The 26,268-nt window shown below is 47.8% G+C and overlaps 1 protein-coding gene across 4 annotated transcripts in view; it reads right to left on the bottom strand.

Annotated features, from left to right (window-relative positions):
- Positions 1-26,268, bottom strand: part of ELAPOR1 (endosome-lysosome associated apoptosis and autophagy regulator 1) — a 68,128-nt gene that overhangs the window by 13,331 nt on the left and 28,529 nt on the right. Inside the window, exons 2-9 of one of the 4 annotated variants that reach the window (XM_060086065.1) lie at positions 20,331-20,451; positions 17,833-18,025; positions 11,755-11,902; positions 11,204-11,284; positions 10,170-10,275; positions 9,888-10,037; positions 3,758-3,846; positions 121-298 (exon numbers count right to left, since the gene is read on the bottom strand). In XM_060086065.1, coding sequence (XP_059942048.1) covers positions 121-298; positions 3,758-3,846; positions 9,888-10,037; positions 10,170-10,275; positions 11,204-11,284; positions 11,755-11,902; positions 17,833-18,025; positions 20,331-20,451 — 1,066 coding nt within the window. The remainder of the gene's footprint in view (positions 1-120; positions 299-3,757; positions 3,847-9,887; positions 10,038-10,169; positions 10,276-11,203; positions 11,285-11,754; positions 11,903-17,832; positions 18,026-20,330; positions 20,452-26,268) is intronic. The other 3 variants (XM_060086072.1, XM_060086087.1, XM_060086083.1) reach the window with 3 other exon arrangements.

The raw sequence follows: 26,268 nt of genomic DNA, 5'->3' as shown, positions 1-26,268 counted from the left end.
TGCCTCCCTTGGAAGGACAGAGCCCGTGTTCAGCTGACACTGGGAGTGCCCACATGGCCCACCCATGTGGGTGGTGTGGGAACAGACGCGAGGCAGGGAGTGGGGCGGGGGAGGGGTTACCGGAGCCATTGGAATAAGAGCCATAAGGGCAGGGCTCGCAGGTGCTGCTGTTGGTCTTGAAGAAACCAGGGTTGCAAGGTGGGCAGCGGGTCTTCACGCCAGAGGCGGGCAGCTTCACTGCCCCCTCCAGGTCCTCACCGCAGATTTTCGGCTGGGCCCATTTGTACATGAGCTGTGTCTGCAGAAACAAAGCATGACTCAGCCTGCCTGTGTGGGATTATCTTCAGGAATTTACCTTGAGAGTGGGGGTATTCTGGGCTCCAGTGAAAGCTCCACCATGGTGGGGCACTTTGTTTTGGTCACGGGTATATCCCAGGCCCGTCGCGTAGTGCCTGGCACATGGTCATGCTCAATAAATATCTGCTGAATGAATGTTGACTGGGTGAAGAGGGATAGACTTAATGAGGACTCGTGTGTCGGATGGAATGGGGGGACCAGTTGCCTCCAGAGAAAGCTCTGATTCCAGTGTAGAATCTTATTACTACCAATGTCACAGGAAAAGCCGCTGGTGAAAATCCCAGAACATGAAAAGGCATGGAGTAGAGGTGGCTTATGTAACCCCTGGGGGGAAGAGAGGTTGGCTGAGGTGTCCCAGTTTGTCTTCCAAGTGTTTTCTTTGCTTTTTCACTTATTCAGTAGGCATCTATAGCAAGTCTAATACATCTATGTGACTCAGAGACGAATGACGTGGCCCCTGCCCTCAAGGAGCTCACCGTCTAGCAAGGGCACCAAGCACATAATAACAATCCCCATGGGGGTATGGACACTACGTTCTCTGGGACATCCAGGCAAGAGGAACGATGTTGGTTAAAGAACACAAACTTCCAGTTATAAGACCAGTAAGTTCTGGGTATCTAAGGTACAGGTGATTAGAGTTAATAATACTGTATTATATACTTGAGAGCTGCTAAGAGAGTAGCTATTAAACGTTCTCACCACAAAAAAGAAATGGCAATTATGTGACCTGATGGAGCTTTTAGCTAGCTCTATGGTGGTCATCATCTTGCAGTATGTAAGTGTATAAAATCAATACATTGTACACCTTAAACGCACACAATGTTATGTGTCAGTTATATCTCAAAAAAACCAGGGGAAGAAGGCAAGAGGAACGGTCAGCCACCAAGTCAGTGGACAAGAGAAGCATTGTATCTGTCACTTATTAGGGTCGTCCCTAGTCTTTTGATGGAGAAATTGGATTGAGAAGAGGAGATGAATTACAGGAGGCCTTGGTGAATCAGGGGTGAGGTTGGGCAGTGTGAAGCTTCCCATGTGGCCCTAGGGCAAGTCAGAAACAAAAGGATTGCATTGAGGTGATGATGCAAATGCTCTGTGTAGCATACCATACATGTGAAAAGGTGGGTGAATAAAGCATCGGTCCATTTTATTAAGGATAAGAAATGGCAGGGTCTTAAAAGGGTCCCATGCTGCCTTCATTGGAGGTGAGCCCTGAGACAGACAACTCTTCTCCCTGCTCAGCTCAGCCTTTCTCCCTGTGAAGAGCAGCCAGTGACCAGAGACCTGGACTAGCGCTCTAACCTTATCTCACCTGGCTTGTCTCCTTGAGTCTCATAGAGAGAAAGGTCTGGGGAGCTGGTAGACTGATTTAGACCATCTCTTGGAGCAGCACACTCAGCAGCCCCAGTGGATCGGCCATCCTGGTCCCTGAGAAAGCACTGAGACACAGCAAAGGCCATAAAGGCAATAATAGGAGTCCCTTGATTTTAAAATACAGCTTAGAAAACAAAATCCCGAGCAGGACCAGTGTGGGCCTGAGGGCTGAGGCTTCTGTAAAGCACTCCTGGTGACTGCATATTCCTGTGCACTCCTTACCATGTATACTCCAGGGCTCCTACCTGAGCTGTGCTTTGGCGGGGCTGCAAGGTGGGAGCACTGGCTCTGGCCCCACTCAGCATCTAAAGATCCTCAAGGTGATCAGGGGAGGGCAGGCACCCAGGCTTGCAGGCATCAGAGCACACTATGGATCTAGAATGCCTTGGTCTAAGCCGGGAGGGGAAAGAGTGGGGCAGAAGGAAGCAAAGACAGCCACAATCGGCCACATGTTATGCCTGGAGGGGGAAGAGGAGCAGGATTGTCCTCATGTAATTAGTGGGTCAACTGAGGCCAAGGAAAGGACAATAAGTTTTACAAGGTCATGCAGAACACCAGACACTATAGAACCGGGTCTAAGGTGCAACTGACAAGATATATCATTTCGCCTGGTTGCTAGGGAAGGGGATTTTGCTCGAAACATGAGGGTGGGGTGGGGCAGTGCGGGGGTGGGGGGGCAGTAAGAGATGACTATAGAAACAATCACCGTAAAGGATTGGACTTTATCCCTTGCTTAATTAGCAAAAAGAGGATTTGGCCAGCCAGCCAGCCAGGAAACATTTATACATCCTAATATCCAAGCATATGCTTAGTGCTGAATGATGCAGAATTCCCCACTCCTATTTCTTGAGAGGCTCTGATTTAGGGATATAGGCAGTTCATTCAGAATGTCTAATCTGAGACAGATTCCTCCACTTGTGCCCTTGAGCCATCCCTCCTCATTTACTGTTGTACCTCGAAGTCATCAGGCACACACCTGCCCCCTCTACACCTGCTATGGGCCCCCTGCCTGGAGAGCTCCCCTTCACCTCACTCAGATCTCTGCTCAAATGTCACCTCCTCAGAGAGGTCATCCTTACCTCTCTAAAACAGCTCTGTCATTCTTTATCTCCCAATCCTGTTTTATGTTTTTCTTCCTACCACTTACTACCATCTGATGTATTATTATACACCCATTAGTTGTCTATCTGTTGTCTCTCCCTCCACTTGCTCCCCAACAGGAATTAAGCCCCACGAGAGTAGACGTTCCCTTGGTTTTGTGAGCTGCTGCACCCCTAGCGCCCAGCACAGTGGCTGGTTGTACGTGTGAACAAATGACCTCCTCTGAAACACCTTCCCTGCCCGCCACCCCCCATCCTGGTCGCTCCTCTTCTGGGTTCTCCCAGCGCCCTGCACACCGTCAGGCCCATCTTCCTTGTCCCTGCCCTCCCCCACAGGACGGTGAGCCTCTGAGGGCAGGAGCCCGTCTTGCTCATCTCTGATTCCCCAGCTGGAGCACAGTGCCAGGCACAACAGCTGATGCTCAAAAAATGCCTGTTGACTCAATGGCAGAGCAGACTACAGAGGAAAGTCTTTCTGAGGCAGAAAGCCTGGGGGGAAAGAGGGAGCCAGCAGAGACGGAACAAGTCAGGCCATTCTCCAGTGAGCCAGGAAGTAGGAATCATCCCCTTTGCCAGCCCACAAGAGCAGCGCCGAGGGGACAAGTCTGATGAGTTCTGTGAAGAAATAAGTACGCGTGGACAGGCAGCCATTGCCCAGGGGGCGAAGCAAATGGAAGAAACCAAGGAAAAGAAAATGAAGGTGTTTTTTGAAACAGAGCATATGTGAATAAGCAGTGGAACAAATGTGGCAAAAACAGCTTCTGACCTGAAAATAAATGAGGTCATCTCATTTTGCTTCCCCACTGGCCCCAGGGTCACTGCAGAGGTCTGTGGGGTTTTCTTGGGTGCCAGCTTCACTGGCCACTGGAGGTCCGGATCTGGCAAAGCCCAAGGAGCAGGCAAAGGGGCCCCATGACCGTGCTACCCACCTCTCCACTGGCATCACAGGCCGTGTGAGTGTAGAAGTAATCTTTGTCTGTGCAGGCTGGCCGCACTTTGCAGGTGGAGGATCCTTTTTCTAAATGGCAGATGCAAGGACAAATATTTGAAGTTAAAAAAGCAGAGCTCTTGACCACTTGCTCACGATGCTATAACGCCCAAGACCTTGGGGTGAGGCACAACACAGACACTGCAGAAAGTAGACAATCCTGCACGCCCACCTTCCCTTTGCCTGAGCGGCATCATTTTTGGTCCCTAAAGCTCTGCTCAGATACACCCTTTGCGCCTCTCCCTGGTGCTGATGAGAAACCACTGGGCCTGCCCTGTGGAGCAGGGCACGGAGAGGTGGACTGGCCAAAGGGCCAGCAAGGAGGGAGGTAGCCAGAAGGAGCATCTTGCAGGTTTACCACCAATTCCCTGGAACTCGCCATCTTCCAGGTGCCTCAGAACCCTGACTGTGCAGGTGGTTTTTCTACTCCTGAAGGGTTGAAGCAAAACATAGGAAAGCTAGGACAGTGCTTCATCCTCTTACTCCAATTCTGTCTCTGAATTGTCTCTTAATATATGCCTAGAATGAAGGCCTTCCACCTCTGTATTTCCCCTTCTCCATGCAATGATCCTACGCAAATAAGGTGACGGTTTAATCCACCTCTTTCCACTTTCCCCACCCCCAGGCCTCACAGCACTATCTCTAAGCCTTGACCTGAACTTAATGAAAAATGTTATTATCATTTTTACTTACTTTACTCTCTGTATGTTCTTTTTAAAAAAAATATTTATTTATTTATTTATTTCGGCCGTGCCAGGTCTTAGTTGCGGCACGTTTAGTTGCAGCACGTGGGCTTCTTAGTTGCGGAATGCAAACTCGTAGTTGCGGCATGAGAACTCGTAGTTGCAGCATGCATGTGGGATCTAGTTCCCTGACCAGGGATCGAACCCAGGCCCCCTGCATTGGGAGTGTGGAGTCTTATCCACTGTGCCACCAGGGAAGCCCCTCTGTATATTCTTCTTATGCCCAGTTTAGTTCTGCTTTAACCCTATGAACCCCTGGAGAGCAAGAACTAGTTCAATGAATCCCTCTTTAAAGCAATGGATTTCACCTTTTTTGAATTACAAACGCTTTCAAGAATTTGAAAAAAAGACCTGTTTCCTGTAGCCTGAAAAATATACATACTTCATGCAAATAATTTTTTTTAATTTCCAGGAGATTTACTTTCTCCAGAATAAAACCCACTGCTTTACAGAGTGCCAGCGCAATACTGCCTACTACTACTGTCACCACTATTTCTAATATGACTGCTGTGTTACCTGCAGGTAAGCAGGTGATAATGGTGAGACCTCTTCTCTCTCTCTGTTACCTGACAGGCAGTTTGGTAGAATGGAATAAGAGTTTTAAGTCAGACAGATCTGGGTTTGGATGCTGCTTAATCATTTAGTAGCTGTGTCACTTTCAGCAAGTTACTTGACCTCTCTGAGCCTTTGTGCTTTCACCTGTAGAGCAGGAATAATAACACCTACTTACTGGAGCCAGCACATAGCTGACACATTGTAAGTAAGAATTTGCTAAGTGCTGGTAACCATTATCACCTGGGTTTGTGGGAATTATTTTTATTTGGTAACTGTCATGGGATTTTTCTGTGTGTGTGTGGTACGTGGGCCTCTCGCTGTTGTGGCCTCTCCCATTGCAGAGCACAGGCTCCGGACGCGCAGGCTCAGCGGCCATGGCTCACAGGCCCAGCCACTCCGCAGCATGTGGGATCTTCCCAGACCGGGGCACGAACCCGTGTCCCCCATTGGCAGGTGGACTCCCAACCACTGCACCACCAGGGAAGCCCTGTCATGGGATTTTTAATAAGGATTAGAAGTTTCCTTTCTCTTCCAGTTAAGGCTTATTTCTCAACTGGTCCCTTCTTCTTCCCAAGGCACCAAATGAGTTGCTAGATCAGAGAATCTCCTAGTTACCGCCTTGTTGGCCTGCACTGGGGAGTTCCCTCAATCACATATTTCCATGCCTCTTCTGTCCCCATCTTAATTAGCGTAGGCAAGAGGGAACTACTGGCTGAGAAACAGCTGGGGTCTCTCAGATCATTCACTTGGTTAACAAACAAAGGCCTATTTCAACATAGAGGGATCCAGGGACTCCTGGTTTTGACAGACTTGGCCAGGAGAAATTTGGGGGGAGATGCTGAAAATAAGCCAGTTCCCAGGCCCTTGCATACTGGATCTAGCAAATTGCAAGCTATGTGTTAGAAAGTGCATTCCACACAAGGACCTTTCTCTGCTTGTCAAATATTTGTTCAACCTGACACCCCAGCAAAAAGGGTCCAGCTGTTTACACACTGACAACTTCTAAACTGGTTTTAATAAATGATTAACGCAAATGCTGAGCCAGACCTCACTTTCCCAGCTCAGGTTTCATCAAGGTGTTGAAGCTGGAGACTAGTCATGTTTGAAGGATTGGCCTAGATATTTGTTGAGGAAATGAAAAGTGATTCCTGTAGGACTGGCCCTGGGTAAAACTGTTTGAAGATAAAGTTTATCTTGGGGGCTCCACCTGCTCTTTCTGCACCTTCCTCCTCCTTTCCGTATCTTCCCCCTGCCTCCGGAAATACAACATTCTTGTTCTGATCCTTTTTATCCAAGGAAAACATTTCCCCTGAAGATTTAAGTACCGAATGAACCCAATGCCCAGCTCCGACACCACCACAGACTCTGGGCAAATCCCTTAACCTCTGTGAGTGTCTCCTAATTCATTTGTAATGGGGATATCACCCCTGCACTATGCTACGAATAATGAGAAAATGTTTTGTAAACTGTAAAGTACTGTACAAGTGACTTATTATTGTTACCTATGCCCAGAGTGGTTTCAGACCACAAGAAGACTGCTGGGACAGGCCTTATTGTAAATGAATAAATAAAATTAGTGCTTACTACATGCCAGACACTTTACCTGTTTTAATCAGTGCACACAATGATGCTATGAGGCAGATACAATCATTGTCATTCCCATTCTAGAGATGAGAAAACTGAGGCACAGACAAGTGACTTGCCCAAGGTGGCGCAGCTAGGAAGTGGTGGAGCAAGTATTTGAACCGCAGTGATTTTATTCTGGAGTCCATGCCCTTAAACCCTGTGCTGTTCTATTAGGAAATGAATCCCTAATATTAAACATAACACAAAGGAATTAATCCTAATGATCAAATTTAATCTCTCAATGAGAAAGATGCTTTCAGTCAAGCCTTTGTCCCTGACATCCACATGTGCATCAGCTCCTCGTTAGTCTAGGTCCTGGATACGGGCAATGGCACCTGATGCAAAATCTTCTGACTGTAGCTTCTGCCTCCAGCTCTTCCTTTCCTCATCCATTTTCCAAATGGCAACCAGAATGGTCTTTCAGAGACACAAGCCAGATCATGTCATTCCCAGTTTCACATTCTTTAATGGCTTCAAATGCTGATAGGATCAAATCCCAATTCTGTAGCAATGGCACAGAAGGGTTTAACCGTAACCTGTTCCCTGCCCACCTCTTAGCCTTGGATGCTAATTCTCTCTAAGTAAGCTCCAGCAATGCTGAGTTACTCCTGGATCCCTGAGCCTTCTGGCCTTGGCTCACACTTCTTCCAGAATATCCTGCCCCCATCAAATCACCAACTCATCTTTCAAGATAGCTTATCTTTCAAGACCACAGCTAGTGCAGCCTTTCCTCCCTCCCCAGAGAGGACTGACCGCTTCCCTCTTTTGCTTCCACCGCACATTACACTCAGTACTCCTATCCTAGCACCTCCTGTACCGTGGAGTTATTACACTTGGTGTTTCTATAACCACATTTCCACTTTTGACATAAGCTGGAGGGCAGCACCAGCTGTAACCCTAGCATCAAGCCTAAGCCCTGGCACCCAGTGGCCACTCAGAATATATTTACAAATGAAAGACTAAATGGTCACAGGGCCTCCTGCCACTCCCTTTATGTACATTCCATCATAGGCTCTCATCAGACTCTCTCTGCATTTTCCCAGTCTCCCACTGACCCTGTATTCTGGAACAATCAAGTCCCAAAGAAACGTGATACTCTTTGTATCCCAAGCTGAACATATTCTTCATAGTAAAATTTCACTTTCCATTTAAAGAAGTGGATGGAGAAATCAGTGGCAAAAGGAGAATAGACTCCAAGAATTCAGACTCCCAAACTAATACCTTCATAACCGGTCTCTGGATAGAAATCAATTTACATAGCATTGGTCAAAACACTCTGTAGGCAGTTCTTCTAGAACCACCTTGTCATTTAAACCCTGTACCACAGTGGGGCTGGAAAGGGAGCTGGAGAAAAAGACTAACAAAGGCCGCTATTGATAGAGCAGGGAAGAGGAATACGAAATTCAAGTGGAAAAACAGGAATTTAGACTTATAGGTAAGAACTTCCCCCAAGGGCTTCCCTGGTGGCACAGTGGTTGAGAGTCCGCCTGCCAATGCAGGGAACGCGGGTTTGTTCCCCGGTCCGGTAAGATCTCACATGCCGCGGAGCGGCTGGGCCCGTGAGCCATGGCCACTGAGCCTGCGCGTCCGGAGCCTGTGCTCCGCAACGGGAGAGGCCACAACAGTGAGAGGCCCGCGTACCGGAAAAAAAAAAAAAAAAAAAAAAAAACTTCCCCCAAGATCTAAAAATCTCTGTTCTTCCTGAAAGCTACACTCATTTGGCAAGATCTGTGTAGATAAATAGAACTTCTATTTTAGGAATGGTGTAGAAATAAGCAGCTCACAGGGTCAGTGGCGGGTCTTGGCTGAGCAAACACGTACTGTGACACCTGTGTGAAGGGTGGGTGTGTCTGTGTAGGGATGGGGGTGTCTAATTAAGAGAGGGCCTTGAGCCGGGTTTGTATATAGTTCTGTGTAAAAAAGGAAAAATGGAATAGTTATGGGCATTTGCAGGGGAAGGGAGGGGACTCTTTCTCTCTCCCTACCTGTTTTGTTTCAGAACCTGTCTTGGAGATTGGTCGCTGTGCCAGTCATTGGACTGTCTAAGCACAGGGCCCTCTGGGGACACTACCCATCTTACACCAGAGCCCTGCTGCTGCCGAGATCCTCTCAAATAACCAGGTCCCATTTCTCAAGTTGGGCTGTTTCAGGAAATTATCCAGGGACTGCAGAAATAGGCTGCTTCCCACTGTCCTCTTATTTTCCCTTAGAGCAGTGGTTTTCCAGCTGTGTTCCAAGGAACCCTGGATTTCCTGACAAGGCCTGCTTTGAATTAAATGGATGCTTTGAATTCAGTGGATAAAAGATTATAGCTTCTCGCTATCAAAATGTTTTGCGTAACAATACGACCTCATGGCTCTTCTAAATTAACTTTGATAGGGCTTCCCTGGTGGCACAGTGGTTGAGAGTCCGCCTGCCGATGCAGGGGACACGGGTTCGTGCCCTGGTCCAGGAAGATCCCACATGCCGTGGAGCGGCTGGGCCCGTGAGCCATGGCCGCTGGGCCTGCGCGTCCGGAGCCTGTGCTCCGCAATGGGAGAGGCCACAATAGTGAGAGGCCCGCGTACCGCAAAAAAAAAAAAAAAAAAATTAACTTTGATATTAATTGTTATAAATTAAAATATAAATTTATACCTCTTTTATCTACTGTATACATTATTTATAATTATTATCTTAATTAAGGTTTCATTAAAAAACGATTGCAACCCCTTTCCATAGCTTTCCTAATTCCTCTAATTCTGAGCTGCTTTTGCTTTTTGCCATGGTGCCCTGCACTTTTTGCTATCTAATACACTATATAATTTACTATATATTTATTATGTAGTTATTATAGTTATTATGTATCCCATTTACATTCCAGAATGTAAATTCCATGAAGACAGGGACCCTTGTCTATTTTTTTCACTGATGTATTCCAAACACCTAGAGTAAAGGCCTGGCAGATAGTAGAGGCCTGATAAATACTTACTGAATGATTGCATTTCAGGAGTGATTGGCGGATTAGCTGGGCTCTTCCAGGGCCCAGAAAGCAAGTGCTTAAGAAGAATCGTCTTCAGCTTGGCCAAAAGGATGGCTCCACTTCCTGTCTGTCCCTGTGTATATGTTGGTACCCCCCCACCAAACTCTTCCCACCCTCAGAAACATCACCTGAATATTTGTCAGGGTCACATTGGTGGCAAGAAGTCTCTCCCTTATTGGAATAAGAGTTAGCTGGGCAAAGTTTGCAGTAAGAGGAACCCTTCTGGTCTGCATATGTGCCTGGTTTGCAGGGGAAGCATTCTGAAGTGTAGGCCACTCCTAGGATGGAAGAACGACATAGGAAAGCAAGAATTGAGCCTAGAGACTGAGCCCCATGAGGACTAACCCACACCCTCCCTGCTGAAGTCAGCATCAGACCCCAGACCCAACCCCATTCTCTGTTCTCCATACCTGTTATGACGATGTTTCTCACCAGCACAGGCTTAGAAACTTTGGACCACACTGAGAAAGCTGTGGTTCTCCAGTAGAGGACGTTATTGCCTCGATTTAGTTCAACCTAAAAACCACAAACAGGAGGAGTTAGTTCAGGCATAGAGACAGGTATTGCTAATCCATTGCATTAGCCTCCTGTTGGGATCCCTCCTCTTGCAGCCTGCATGGCAGTGCCTATTCTGCTCCTCTCCCTCAACTTCCTCAGACTTGCCCTTCCTCCCAGCTTGGCTCAGCTCCTCTCTCCTTCTTTTTTTCTTTTTATAAATTATTTATTTATTTTTGGCTGCATCGGGTCTTCGTTGCTGTGCGCGGGCTTTTCTCTAGTTGCGGCAAGCAGGGGCTACTCTTCGTTGTGGTGCACAGGCTTCTCATTGCGGTGGCTTCTCTTGTTGCGGAACACGGGCTCTAGGTGCGCGGGCTTCAGTAGCTGTGGTGTGCAGGCTCAGTAGTTGTGGCGCACAAGCTCAGTTGCTCCATGGCATGTGGGATCTTCCCGGACCAGGGATTGAACCCAGTCCCCTGCATTGGCAGGTGGATTCTTAACCACTGCGCCACAAGGGGAGCCCTCCTCTCTCCTTCTAAGGCTCCTCTTACAACCCTCTCATGCCCTCTCCCACTTCTCCCTCAGTCACATATACCATGAGCACTTCTATGTTGAGACCAATGAAGGGACCTGAAGGTACTGACAACAGGGTGGCTGAAACTCCCTCATTCTTCTCTGGTCCTATGAATCCATGCCCCAGCCCCAGAAGACTGGGCCTTTAAAGCTAGAAAGCTGCTGGTCCTTGGGGTCAAGCCAGAGGAGCGAGTCAGTTCACATCCATATCATGTCAACTCAAGAGGAGAGAAACTACAGCATCCTCATGTTGTCAGACAACTGCCCTCTAGGGAGAGAAGAGTGGAGGCCCAGATGGGGAGGAAGCACTCTTTGGAGGAAAGGCCCTTGGTCCCTTTTCTGGAATCTCCAGGGAGAAGACTGCTCTGATACTCACACTGTGGAATTCCCATCCTTTCTCTGTGGTTTTCATCCACCTCGAGTCATCTGCATTGGGCTGGCACTGGTCATTCTGAACCTGAGGCAGCAGGAATTTGAGATTAGAGCCTCTCAGCTTTCTAAGGAAACAAGTTGCTTACCCCACGATGCCCCAGCCCTTCAGAGGGCCCTTCTTATGGGAGAAGGACCGAGCTCAGAAGTCATGAGATTTGAAGTATGGCAGGAGCTAGTTACACACACAAAATGTCAGTACGTGGACACTAAAGAAATTATGCATTAACTCAGAGCTGTTACGTGCTGTTTTCACGTCTGAACGGGGCAGAACACCTACGAATCTCCCAGACTCTATCTACTCTTCCCCCCAGGGTCCTTTGACTTCTGCCTTTCTCTTTGCCTTTTGAAACCTCAGCTCACTTTGACCACAGTTCTCTCCAGAGGGAAGACAACTGTGAAAACTTCCCGAGCAGGACTATGCGTGTGATTCCTGTAAATGAATCTGAGCCTCGGAGGGTCTTTACCTCCCACCTTCCCCCTCAGCCAGGGGCTTACAAAAAACTCGAAGATGATGCTGGAGTCTGGGTAGTAGTATTCAAAGTTAACAGTGCCAGACTGCTTCAGGTTCACGGCGTACATCAGCGTGGCCGTGCACTCATCCGTGTTGGAGGAGATATAGTCACCCAGAGGAACCCACTTGGACCTGTGAGGGAACAGGAGCCAAGTTCACAGTCAGGACCCCAGCCCACCAGGGCTTGTGCAATATGCAGGTCTCATGTCCTGCTAGGTCTCTGCAGAATTCCAGACTTGTGATTCACAAGTGGAAGCTTACACCTGAAAACGCTCAGTGAGGAATGACCTCCAAGTCAAGGAGCCTGGAGGTACAGCCAAGAGGAGGACAGGTAGGTGTACCTCCACATCATGCAGAACTACCCAGAAGATAGACGGCAGGTAAGGTTGTGGATAGGGGGAGGTAGATAATATTTATTGGTTGCTTACTATCTCCCAGATGATGAACTACATATTCTACATTCATGATTTCTTGCTATCAGTAAGAGGAAATGCAATTTTGTCCCCATTTAATGGATGATAAAACGGAGGCTTGTTGAGTGCCTTGCCCAGTATAACACAGCCAGCAAGTGACAGGGCTGAGATTCAAACCCAGGTTTGCCAAACTCAAAGCTGTCAAAGAAAGTTAGTAGAAAAGCTATTCTTCAGAACTCAGAAGTCCAACCAGTCTAATCCACCCTTTTTTTTTTTTTTTTTTGCGGTACGCAGGCCTCTCACTGTTGTGGCCTCTCCCGTTGCGGAGCACAGGCTCCGCGGCATGTGGGATCTTCCCGGACTGGGGCACGAACCCGTGTCCCCTGCATTGGCAGGCAGAATCTCAACCACTGCTCCACCAGGGAAGACCCACCCATTTTTTTTGTTTTTTGTTTTTTGTTTTTGTTTTGAAATGTCCACTTTTAGATGCTACTAGGAACTGGTTTTTATGGGAAGGGGGAAGGGAGAAGGCATATTGATTTTGTTTTCTAAATACCTCTACTGTGTCTACCCTACCCAAGGGCTCTTCCTTCTCCTCCCCGCATGTCCCTCAGCTCTGAATCAGCCCCAACTCGCCTCCCTGCATCCAGTCCTGCTTCCTCCAATCCCTTGTCCACAGTGTGGCTGGAGAGAGCCTCCAGAACAAAAATCTGACCCTGTCACTTCCCTGCTTGAAACTCTGACTCCCTGTTGCCCTTAGGATGGGGTACGAACTCCTAACCCACTGTCTATGCTCCAGCCCTACAGCATTTCTTTCAATTCTTCTGCCGAACTTTCTCTCACCTCTGGGTCTTCCCACACACTGTTCTCTCTTCCTGGAACAAACTTCCTCCTCCCTCCATCTATTTAATTCCTACTCGTGTCTTAGAGCAAACGTCACCTAATCTGAGAAGTCCTCCTTGACTCCTTTACCTGCCTCTGCTACGTGTGCCCTCAGCTCTCACTGTTCCCTTTCTCATAATCACACGCCTCCTGTATTTCATTTAAACGTGTTATGAAATATTTAAGACCCGCCACCCTGCTTATGAAATGCAACACAGCAGAAGTCTTGGTGTACCCCTGGCTAATCTCAACCCCCTCCGCATCACACACACCTTTCCCCACTGTCAAGTAACCACTTTCCTGAATTTGGTGCTTGACGTCCCCATGTGGTTCTCTGCCCTTCACTAATTATGTATGTATTTCTAAACAATATACTGTATGACAGCATTTTGCATGTTTTTTTTTTTTTTTTTTTTTTTTTTTTTCTTTTTGCGATATGCGGGCCTCTCACTGTTGTGGCCTCCCCCGTTGCGGAGCACAGGCTCCGGACGCGCAGGCTCCGGATGCGCAGGCCCAGCGGCCACGGCTCACGGGCCCAGCCGCTCCGCGGCATATGGGGTCCTCCCAGACCGGGGCACGAACCCGTATCCCCCGCATCGGCAGGCGGACTCTCAACCACTGCGCCACCAGGGAGGCCCTGCATGTTTTTATAGCTTATGTGCTCACGGATTCTGAAACTTGCTTTTTTTCCCTCAACACGTATAATGATTGTGGGATTCCTCCATATCCATAGTCACACGTGAATAAAAGCTCTTCTTTCACTTTTACGAGTATATAAGATTGCTTTCTATGGTTCGCCCATATTTATTTATGCATGACTTGTGGATGGACATCTAGATTGTTTCCAATTTTTTGCTATTGTGCGCATTCTTGTTAGGAACATTCTCGCAAGACTCCTTCTACGCATATTTGAGTGGAAAGCCTGGGGGTAGAACTGCTGGGTCACAGGGTATGTGAACCACCAACTTTACCAGCTATGGCCACGTTGTGCTCCAGAGTGGCTGCTGTCAGCTACACCCACCCGCAGCGAAAGACAGCTGTTCTTGCTCCACACCCTCCCCACATCTGGAATGGTCAGACATTAAAATTGTTGCCAATACAATACGGTAGGACAGAGTGTCTCAGTGAGCTTTAAATCTTACTTCCTTAACTATTAGTGAGGTTGAGCATCTTTTCTTAGTTTATTTGCAGTTTGGTTTCCTCTTCTGGTCATACTTTAATTCTTCTTGAATTGCTTGTCTTCCTGCCTGGCTTGTCGATGCTGTGAGGGCAGAGACCAAACTTAACTTGCTCACTTCTGTGTCCCTAGCACTAAGCCCTGGACCTGGCACATAAGAGGGACTCAGGGCATTAAACAGATGAATGTGGGAAATGGGTGATCAAAGACAATCCCACTATTTCACTGCTGTGCCTGAGACCAGCCCAAGTCTCCAGTGATTAATAATGGTCAGTTCAGGGGACCTCAGATTAGTCCACTGTTTTCCCCCTGTGTTTGTGAGAATAACACGGTACTTCCAGCTCTTCAACAGTTAGTGTTATTCTCAAATGGAAGCATATCCAAAATACCTAAGCTGAGCTCATCCAAGATACCCAGCTAACCTAACGGTACTGATTTCTCCTTGTTAAAAGAGACAGTACTTAAAGCTGATGTGCTCCATAGCATCAGCTATAAATAACTCCTGAAGGTGAATGAATAATTAAAAGGAGCCATAAGTGGATTTCATTTGCAAAATGCATCACAGTTCTGACTTTTGTCAGAGCTGTCCCTGGTGAAGATCGTTTCACGTTCAATAATAACATGTCTTGATTGATTTCAAATGCGAGGCATCGCTCCAAATCTTTACAAGTATCATTTCATTTCATCCTTACCACAGCCTCTAAGAAGAGTCCTATTTTTATCACTGGTTCTTAGAATGAGGACACCTAGGCATGGAAGAGATTAGGAACCTGCCCTCGGTCATTTAGCTGTGATCTGCTTATACCTGCTTTGTTTTGCCATGGCCCTGGGGAAAAGGGAGGCAAGTTTTCAAAGAGGAATTCTCACACGGTGGCCACCCAGACACACTGCCAAGCTCACGCTGGGTAGCACTGTTTATAAATTCAGGTTAGAAAGAAGAAACTGTACAGAAAAACTTAGAAGCTTCCAAAGTTTGAGACCCTTTTTAATGCTTTCTCTCATTCTTGTTTCACCTTCACAGTATTTGGTGTTCTGTTCTTTCTCTTCCGTGAACGTACAGCATCCTTTCCACGACTCCCTTTTCACTCTTATTCCCTTTTGCTTATCCCAGTTTTGGATCTGAGGACTGTTTCCATCACCTTAGTCCTGGGACATTTACCCAGGAACCAAGGATGATCCCTTGAAGGCTCAGGAACCTGCCATGGAAACGCCATTCAGTTGGCCTGTTTTGTTTCCAATTATTTATTTTGTGTCTGCTTTGTGCCAGGTGTTAGATACTGGAGACACAGCAAAGCACAAGACAGCCCTGACCCCCTCCCTCTTGGAGCTTGCATTCTGTTTCTAGTGGAGGAGACAGAAACTTGTCAAGCAGTTAATAACATAGTAATAACTATGGTAAGTGCCATAAGGAGAAATACAAGATGATGTATGTGTGTGTAACAGGGGCCTGTGGGGTCAGGGATGGCTTCTGTGAGGCAGTCACTTTTAGGCAGAGACCCGAGGGTGAAGCAGGAGTCAGCTGGGGGAAGAGTTGGAGAAGAGCGTGTTAAAGGCGCCAGGAGGGCGGGAGCATGGTGGCCAGGATGGCTGGAGCTCTATAAGCAGGAGGAGAGGCACTGGAGAGAGGCTGGAAGAAGGGGCAGGGGGCAGAGGTCCTGCAGGCTGTGACAACGTATTGGATTTTATTCCAGTGGGAATCCACAGAATCCAGAGTTTTGAGCAGCAAAGTACTGTGATTGGACTTGTGTTTAAGAAGATCAGTCTGGCTGCTGAGTGGACGGTGGCCTGCAGGAAGCTGGGGGTGGAAGCGGAGACCAGCTGGGAGGCGCTAGAGGCAGAGCAGGTGGGAGGCATCACTGGCGGGGTTAGTTTGGGGGCAGTGGGCTTGGATTCAGGTAAATACACAATGGAGCAGGAAAGCCAGACACTTGGTGACCTGATAGCAGCTGTTATTGCCTTTCTGGGGCACGGTGGGGAAATCACAAACCCTCTCTAGGTGGCCATTTCCTCTCCATTTCTCCTTTTTCCCCCTCCCGGGAATGTTGTGGGATGCCTTAAGATCCAGGCCCTGAAGCAGTCTGTGCTGTGGAAACCCAAGTCGTTTTGAACAGACCCACATCCGGCCTCGCTGAGAGAGAATGATTTCTGGACTTTCACTGCTTCCCCAGACAGGGAGAAAACCCTGCTTTCACGCGCGTGGCGACTGAGCCAGGCCTGCATCTTGTCCAGGGACAGTCACATTCTCTGTTAGGACTAAGATGGGGGTTGCTTGTCTTAACCCACACATTCCCTCTCCTTCCAGCTTGAATCCTCTCCAGCTTTATTTCTGCTGACAACATTGTCATGCTAATGATTTTGACTCATGATATTGAACTCTAAAATAACATTAAAATTGGACTGTTAGAGGCCTCCTGCCTGGCTCAGACAATGGTGCTTCTAGGAGCTTTAAGTATAGGAAAGGGAGACATTGCTCCCACCTTTAGGAATCCAGGTGTAATACAATTAATCCTTCGTTATCCTTTTGATTGCTTGGGTATAAGAGAAACTTTCATGTACTTTTCTCCTGTATTCTTTGTCAATATTTAACAGAGAGCAGTGGACAATTGTCTTTTATATCTATGCATCCCCCTACTTTTCCTCTCTAGGACTGGATATTTCCTTGCATGTTGCCTTCAAATAACTAAATGTTATTTGAAGGTGGCAGCATGGGGCAGTGGAAAGCCTGGACCAGGTGTGAATTCCAGTCTCCCCAGTTGTAAGCTAGGTAATGAAGGACAAGTCACTGAACCTCACTGAGCCTCCAGTTCCTCATCTGTGTAATGGGAACAATAATACCTATTTCACTGTCACAAGGGTTCTTGTGAGGATTAGAGAAAATAATATACGTAAAGCATCCAGAATAGTGCCTGAACTATAGAAGGCACATCATTTAATTCCAGGGATAGGATACTCCCATCCCAGGAATTAAATATCCAGAGATTTGATAAGGATAGCTCACCCGTTCTGTAAGCACCCTGGGCTGAGCCTTTCAATTACTGAAAAGATTTCCTTCTGAGCTGGAGAATTTTCTGGTCATCAGGGTCTCAAAGGGTTTGGAAGATCTCAGCCATCACTGACCAAAGCTCTGGTCCCACTTTATCCTCCCAAACCCATAAACTCAGACCAGTTTTAGAAGCTAGCACCAAAGCCAGGAAGATACCCAAGGCTTTGCACATGGTGTTGCAATCAAGTTGAGGAAGTTTACTGGCTGATCCAAAATTCCATAGTGGAATCCAATTGGATTTTGTTTTAAAGGGACTGGGCCATTTAACCCTTGCTGATCTTGTCCACCTGTCTCTATTTCCCCGTGTTTTTCACCTGTCACAAATACCTGTCAGTCACTGGTAAGCTTAGGTCAGTAAGGTTGGGCTGATGCGGATGTCATGTCCAGCAGTCCAGTGGGGGCCTGCTCTAGCCCTCACCCCGAGGAGCAGGAGAGGAGGCTGTGGAGTGCTCCCTGCAGCCCCTTCCCCAATATGGGGAGCAGGGAGGTAAGGGGGGGCGTGGGGCTAAGGGGGTGGGCGTGGAGTGTGGGGAGAGGGGCGACTCACGAAGTGCAGTTCTCAGTGGAATCTGTGGTGCTGTCCTCGATCTCCAGGTTGGTTGAGAGGCTGGCAAAGCCATGGGGCAGCCCATCCCACTCGTCAAAACGGATGCCTGTGCCAAGGGAGTAGCGGCCCTCAGCACACGGCTTACACGACTGGTCCTTCATGTCCAGAAACTCCCCGGCTTTGCAAGAGAAGGCTGGAACACAGAGTGGGGACAAGGGTGGGTGGTGAGGCTGCTGCCACGCAGGAGAAGCGGGTGGGTTGTGTGCATCCTGGGGGGAGGAGCAGAGGATGGAGACCTGGGAGTTTCCCCCACTAAGATTTGGAGCCATGGCGCATCTTGTATGATTCCACTTCCATGGAATGTCCAGAGTAGGCAAATCCATAGAGACAGAATGGAGATTTGTGGCACCAGGGACTTGGGGGAGGGGGCATGGGGAGAGACTGCTAATGGATATGTTTCTTTTTGGGGTGACAAAAATGTTCTGCAATTAGATAGTGGTAATAGTTATGCAACTGTGTGAATATTCTAAAGCCACTGAGCTTTATAACTTACAGGGCTGACTCTTCTGATGTAAATTATATCTCAATAAAGCTGTTATTTTATCCTATTTATTCTATCTATCTGTTTATTTATTTATTTATTGGCCACACCACATGTCTTAAAGGATCTTAATTCCCTGACAGGGGATTGAACCTGGACCACGGCAGTGAAAATGCCGAGTCCTAACCACTGGACTGTCAGGGAATTCCTAAAGCTGCTATTTAAAAAAAAAAAAAAAAAGATTTAGGGCCTTGTTGCAGGACTTTGGGTTTGTCCCTGTCAGTCTCGTTTCCTAAGGGGTCTAAGGGGTAGCCTCAGCCATTCTGAGAGCTCTCCAGTGAAGAGCATGGTCTCTCGCGCTGACCCCTCTGAATGGCACCTAGCCCTTCAGCCTTGAACTTCCCCCTTGAGTTTCTGGCCTCTGTCTTCTCCTTTCTGGTCCCACTGCCACCGTACTAGTTGGGATTTCTTGTGACCTGTTAGTTCAACCATTGCAATGTCCTCCTAACTAGTTCCCTGTTTCTTGTCTTTGCTCATTCGGTGGTCAGAAGTATCTTTCCAAAACACTCATATGTACTATTATTTCTGTTATTTAAAAAATAATCAGGCACCATCCCCACTTTTGGTTATAGAATTAAGCTCTCAGCCTGGCATTCAAATTCTTCCCCAATTTTCCCCCAACCTAACTTTCCGGCTTGATCCCCCACTACAGACCTTTCTCCACCCTACTCCCATCCATCCCCTCCCTGTGTTGCCTCCACCCCAGCCCACATGCTCTTCTCTGAATGTGTCTGATGTTCTCCCACCTCCAAGCTTTTGCTCGAGTGGTTCTCCCAGCGGTTCCTGATCCCTAAGCATCCATAACTCCCGTTCTTTTCACCTCATACAACACATCATATTGATGTGTGCCTCCCACTAGGCTCTGAGCTCCTCTAGGGATGGTGGCTCAGCGACTGGCACAGACATAGCAGGGGCTACATAAAGGTTTGCTGAAAAAATGAATGGATGAACAGGTGTCTGCTCCGTCCACCAGACTGTACGTTTCTGAAGGCGGAGACTGTGCCTTATTTATCTTTGTGGTTCACATAGCAGGTGCACATAGTGATCAAGAACGCTGTCCAAGTTTACTGAAGATGGCTCATTTGTTTCCATTAGTCACACCTCAGTTTTACTCAGATCTTAGCAATATCCATTTGCAAATTTAACAAGTATTTATTTGCTCACCTACTGAACCAGGCACTAGGCTAAGCTTATTTTAGATTTTAAATGCCCTCAATCTCCTTTCCAAGTATTTTCAAGTATTCCTTGATTCTAGTTCCTGATTTTTATTGTTATCCACTGCCCCCCTTTGTATATCTAAAAAGAACAGCTCAGGGGAAATAGCTGTCAGTGGTAGCAAAGTTGTAGCTGCAGAGTCCCAGAGGTGAGGTGGGAGCTGCAGGGAAGTCACTGCCTTTCCGGCTGCACAGTCAGCTCCACAGTCAGGGAAGATTCTTGTTCCCTGAAGTAATGCCCAGTGCATTTTAAAGGTCTGTCTCTGCAGAAAGTTATCTTCTCTGGCTTCTTTTTCAAGAATGACTGCAAATCACAATCTTTCCTAAGTGAGTGACTGTGGCTGGTGAGTGTAGGTTGGAGAGAAATGCACAGCCAAAAAAAGAAAATGTATGCAAACAGAGAAAATATCTAAGTGGCACACAGCCGGAATTATTTTTACTTTATACCCTCATGGGATTTAAATCTGAAAATAAAACAAAAGTAAATTGAGATACCCAGTTTGCATCCACGAAATAACACTTCTGCACCAAATCTCAGGAGGTCTGGGGATGAGGACTGACCGGGTGGGAGGGGGGCGGGGTGAGATCTGATTCCTTAAGGCAGCCACACTGTCAGGAAGTGCCTAACTTGGACGGCAGGAGGCTTGGGGCAGAGGCCAAAGCTGAGAGGCAGGGCTGCTTACAGCACTCGGTGCCCTTGACGGGGTCAGGGAGGCTGGTGCACAGGCCCGGAGTATGCGGCACGGCGACCCTCCACCTGGAACCCAAGCTGTCACACGCAGTGTACTCATAGTGGTACTCAGACTGCAGATGAGAGAAGAGTGGGCAAAATGTGCATTAGTAGTGGTCAAACATTAACAGCTTCCTACCCACTTCCTGCCCAGCACGATGGCTACTGACACTCATCATCACAGTAACGGGCCCTGGGACCCCGGCAGGGAACAAGGCATCATGGAACCAAATGATCGTTATCAAACACGTACAGGAGCTACGGTTATTGGATCATTCCTCTCCACCGGCCATGGTCTAGTCCCTAGAAACCACCCCCCCCCTTTTTTTTTTTTTTTTTTTTTTTGCGGTACGCGGGCCTCTCACCGCTGTGGCCTCTCCCGTTGCGGAGCACAGGCTCCGGACGCGCAGGCTCAGCAGCCATGGCTCATGGGCCCAGCCGCTCTGTGGCATGTGGGATCTTTGCGGACCGGGGCACGAACCCGCGTCCCCTGCATCGGCAGGCGGACTCTCAACCACTGCGCCACCAGGGAAGCCCGAGCCTAACTTTTGATGAGAAGCTTTGGCTTTAGATTAGATGTCAGTGTCATCTAGGAAAGAAAGAACATCTGGGTGGGAATTCTTTGTGCCCTTGAGCTACCATCACTCTGGATCTACTTTTCCTCTTAATTCCATTATTTTCTTCATCCCAGAGGACTCTGAGGATAAATAAGGCAACTACATATATATCAATTCAGGTCTATAAATGATACTCTCTAAAGGGTTTTGCTGCAAGAAAGAGGGGTAAAATCCACAGTATGTAAATTAAATGGAGAATTGAGTGAATCAGGCAGAACGAATTCAATGTTCTGCCCACGAACGTAATTATGCCTGTCATCTGCACAGTGCTTTTACATTCCCAAACACCATCTTATTTGATCTTTAAACTCCCCAGAAGGCAAGCAGAGCAGGGGGTGTTTCCTCCATTGCACAGATGAGTAAACACTCTCCATGGGGTGAAATGGCTTGTCCAAGGTCACACAGCTGGTAAGTCACTGAGCTAGAACTCAGGCTTTGCTACCAGGAATCTTCCACCCTCATAAGTCCCATCAAACACAAACTCACACTGGGAGAAATTTAACAGCCAAATCTAAAAATTAAGCAAGGCAGTGTTGGTTGTCTGCCAGCAGCCAGGTTCGCTTCTGAGGCCTGAGAATTGGTGTTAAAACATCTAATCTGTTCGAGCAGATCATTTAAGTCACTCTGACTGCATTTGGCCTCTCGGAGACACATGGGCCAAGCCTGCTTCTCTTTGCATCGTCTTTCATTTGGTGTCCCCTGGGTCCCGCTCTGGTGGGAGGTTTGCCGGGAAAATGCTGGTTCCGAACCTTAGAAAGTCTCCCTTTCAATATGTGCTACTTTACTTCATGTCACGTGGGGATATTTACACCACCCAATGTGGCTGGCTCTGCTGCAGCTGTTTCAAATCTGAACTATACTTTGCGATCTCACCATCCAAGACATAGGCTTAGACAGACAGTTAAATCAGAGACATAACTGGCAGCGCTTCTCAATTATATTCAGAGTTCTGTGAACAAATCAATTCCCCCACAGTACCTCAGTTTAACCAGTGATCTGTCTTTGAGAGCATACGGTCTGCATAATATACAGATTCACAAAGGAGACACACGAATAGATTTAATTCATATGTCCAGCATACAATTCCTTGTTCTCCCCATTCACAAAGATATGACACAAATCACAGTTGTAAATGGGGCACAGGAAGCAGTGGCTGCTGCCTGTTCATCGGGGAAAGAAGGGAAGGGTTTGAAAATGAGGGGTGGGCATCTTACTTAATCTGCCCCCCCCCAATCACCCAGCCACATGTAATGCTCCTAGGGAACACAAGAAATTAGAGGGAAAACCCCCAAAGCTGGAATCTGCTTTGCCAAATATTGGTAACGCTGATCTTTCAGCTCCAGAAGAAGGATTCACTCAGACCCACAATGTTTGGGGTCCTTGCTGTCTGGGCAATGAGTGGACTGCTGAAATGAAAAAAGAATCACCAAGCCAGGATGGTGCCTGGATGCAAATGTGTGCTTCTTTCCACCTTTCCCCCTTCTTGCAAATAACATGTCTTCGTTTTTTAAATGATTGTCAAAGCAATAGATTAAAGACTAGAGATTGGTATCACCGGTCTACAGATTAAGTGCTAGAGAGGCATGTGGTCGCTATCTACTGTGGAAGATGCACAAGGTGTAAGCTGATGAGCTGGTGCCAAAGGGATGTGGTCCACGGCACAGGTGGTGCTTAGCTGCTTTGGCACACGCACTAAGTAAATAGGCAAAAGCTAGAAGGGATTCCACACCCCATCACCACATGGGGCTCAACTTCTCTCAGCCACGGCTGCCTCATCTGGAAAATGAGGACACACAAGTGCCTGCCTCGTGGCAAGGCTGCTGTGTACAGTGTATATAGGCTCTCCAGAAGGCTGCCCAACTCAGAGTGTGAGTAAAGTTGAAATCTAGCTCAAGTTCTTCATGCTAGGCAGTGTGCCAAGAAAGGGGGTGCCTTTTTCCCACGGGTAGTAGGTTGGTTGTGATCATAAATAAGATGATACAGGTCAAGCACTTACAGCAGTAGGTTTTTCAATCTTCAAAACATCTTAATGGAGTAGGTATTATTATTTTGCCATTTTACTGATGGGAAAACTGAGGCATCAAGAAGTGAAGTTACCTGCTCAAGGCCACATAGCCTGGAGGTTGCCAAGCTAGGACCGAACCCAGGCAATCTGAGTCTGTAGCCTGTGTTCCAGGCTGCTGGTGTTTGAGGGCAGCCTGTGTGGGCTACAGTCACACTCAGTGAAAGTGTGTCTGGGGCCCGGCACTGGCACTCAAGCTGCTGAAAACTTTGCAACAAAAGCCAAGGCATCAAAACCTTTGTGAACAGGGCCCAAAGGGGAAACAGTCAAGCCTGGCGCCATGTGGAATGGGAAGGCTGAAAGGCACTTAAACCTGGTTGGAGGACCTCCCCGTCAGGGACGCATGTGGTTCCTGCCTGCCCACTATCCACAGCTCCCTCCCATGCAGCAGAGCCTCTTTGAAGGATACATCCCCTCCTTATTCTATTCCATCTAGGCGGGATTGTCAGATGAGGTGGCTATCTGTCCTCTGCCAAGGCATGGACACACGGCCCACACAAAGCAAATCAGAGGCTGTCTCCATGTAAGCAGGAGATGGGATGAGGGGGTGAGGCCACTTCGCTGTGAGTAGGGACCTGAAGTCGGTGGGAACTCAGGGAAGTATGAGGCAGGAAAGTGGGCTAGCTGGGGATAAGCCCCTCCTTACTTCTCAGCTCTACCTAGGGCTGGCGTTGGTGCCCCTCCCCAGCCAAAATCCACAGCAGTCATAAAGCTGAAAATTATGCCAGGTGAAATAAGCCAGTCACAAACGAACAAATGCTGTCTGAGTCCGCGTATAGGTGCGCAGAGTAGTCAAGTTCAGGAAAAGAGAAAGCAGAACAGTGGTTGCCAGCAGCTGGGCGCCTGAGTACAGAGTTTCAGTTTTTTTTTTTTTTTTTTTTTGCGGTATGCGGGCCTCTCACTGTTGTGGCCTCCCCCGTTGCGGAGCACAGGCTCTGGACGCGCAGGCTCAGCGGCCATGGCTCACGGGCCCAGCCGCTCCGCGGCACATGGGATCCTCCCAGACCGGGGCACGAACCCGTATCCCCTGCATCGGCAGGCGGACTCTCAACCACTTGCGCCACCAGGGAGGCCCAGAGTTTCAGTTTTGCAAGATGAAAATAATTCTGTTGATGGATGGTGGCGATGCTATTAGCACAACAATGTGAATGTCCTTAATGCCTGAACTGTACACTTAAAAATGATTAGGATGGTACATTTTATGTTATGTGTATTTTATCACAAGTTTTAAAAAAAGTTATGCTACAGGAACATGCCCAACCTCTGACTTATCCTAATAAGTCCCCCAGAGAGTAGAAGCAGGATCACCTGGTAGTCTAAATTTAAGAAATATCCCCCAAATAAGATTATGTATGTCAGCTAATTGGATGGCCAAGTTCAAGAGGGAGGAGTGGAGGAAGGAGTGGAAGACAACAGACTGGAGTGGACATCATGACAGTCTCCCTGGAGATGCCCATGGTGGTTCCCTGATGCTTAGGTGTTTGCCATTGACAACTCTTTGAAAGCATTGCATTGCAGTTGTGCAAGTAAATATTAATGCTAAAAACTACTTTTTTCCAAACATTCTGCTCTTTTGGAATTAAAATATTTAAATCCTGGAAATACTGTTAACTTGGAACATGTCAGGTCTTCTACGTTCTAGGAAAATGATGTTCACTCATTCCATGTTCAACAAGTGTTTACTGAGGGCCTATTGTGTGCTAGGTTCTAGTGAAGCAGTGGCATCTGAGACAAAGTCACAGCTCTCAAGGAGCGTAGATGTGTATGAGGCAGGGAAGGTGGGGCAGGGATTCACTGGGGAGGAGACAGACTATAAATACTTATGCACGTGCTAATTTCCGGTATTCCACCGTTCTCTACAATTATTTGTCATTGTACACTCTTGCTGGCCCCGCTTTCTCCAGAGAAGGATCTTGATGTCTGTTATGAACTGTGTGTTTGTGTCCCTCCCGAAATTCAGATGCTGAAGCGCTAAAATGATGGTATTTGTAGGTGGAGCCTTTGGGAGAAAATTTAGTCATGAGGGTGGAGCTCCCATGAAGGGAGTACTGCCCTTAGAAGAAGAGAAGCCGAGCTAGCCCTCTCTCAGGACTGGTAAGGATATAGCATGAAGACGGCTGTCTGCAAACCAGCAAGAATGCTCTCACCAGATACTGGATCTGCCAGCACCTTGATCTTGGACTTCCCAGAACTGTGAACTTTCCAGAACTGTGAGAAATAAACTGTTCACGTTTTAAGCCACCCAGTCTATCGTATTCGGTTTTAGCAGTCTGAACAGATGAAGACAGTGTCTAGGGACTCTGGCAAAGACCGCAACATGTCTCTGACTCCAGCTTGACACGAACCATTGACCCACACTGTTTCTTTTTCAACTCATGATGGTTTGAAAGTCATGACAAGCCAGACCTGACAAAAAAATAGCCTAGCTGCCTAGACGTAACCTCTGCCACAGCAGAGCTGAGAAGACAGAGATGGCCAGCTACGACTGTCCGAGGGACAAGCACTGGTGATTGGGTGGCAGTGAGGTCTAGAGTTCCAGTGGCCTTCTTCCTGCCAGGGCATTTCTCCAGCCCAGCTGGCCAAGGACACTGGCAACGGGTGGCCCAGACTGACTGGAGAGTCCAAGGGCTCCTTCCCAAACAGGGCCTCCAGTTGTTAACATTGTGGGTATGGCATAGGCTGCAAAGCTCCTGGGGCCATGAGGGCTCAGTGAGCTGCTAAAACAAGCAGTCAGGGAGACTAAGAACAAATGGCTTAGTTGGGCATTTGACACTCTGGGCCTCGGTCTTCTCATTTGTAAAATGAGGAAGTTGGATTTAGGCGATTTCTAGCTTCTAAGATTCCTTCCAGTTCCAATACCTCATTATGTTATGGTTGGTGTGTGCATGGAAATCTGTCCTTCTTTCCACCTTTTCCCCTCTTCCTTCAAAATGGCACTTCTGGGCTTCCCTGGTGGCGCAGTGGTTGAGAGTCTGCCTGCCGATGCAGGGGACATGGGTTCGTGCCCCGGTCCGCGAAGATCCCACCTGCCACGGAGCGGCTGGGCCTGTGAGCCATGGCCGCTGAGCCTGCACGTCCAGAGCCTGTGCTCCTCAACGGGAGAGGCCACAACAGTGAGAGGCCCGCGTACCGCAAAAAAAAAAAAAAAAAAAAAGGCACTTCTCAGTTTTTAAAATAATTATCGAACTAATAAATGTTAATTGTAGAAAAGC

The sequence above is a fragment of the Mesoplodon densirostris genome, chromosome 2 (assembly GCF_025265405.1).
Source record: "Mesoplodon densirostris isolate mMesDen1 chromosome 2, mMesDen1 primary haplotype, whole genome shotgun sequence".
Lineage (NCBI taxonomy): Eukaryota > Metazoa > Chordata > Mammalia > Artiodactyla > Ziphiidae > Mesoplodon > Mesoplodon densirostris.
This window is presented reverse-complemented; position numbering and strand designations above follow the sequence as displayed.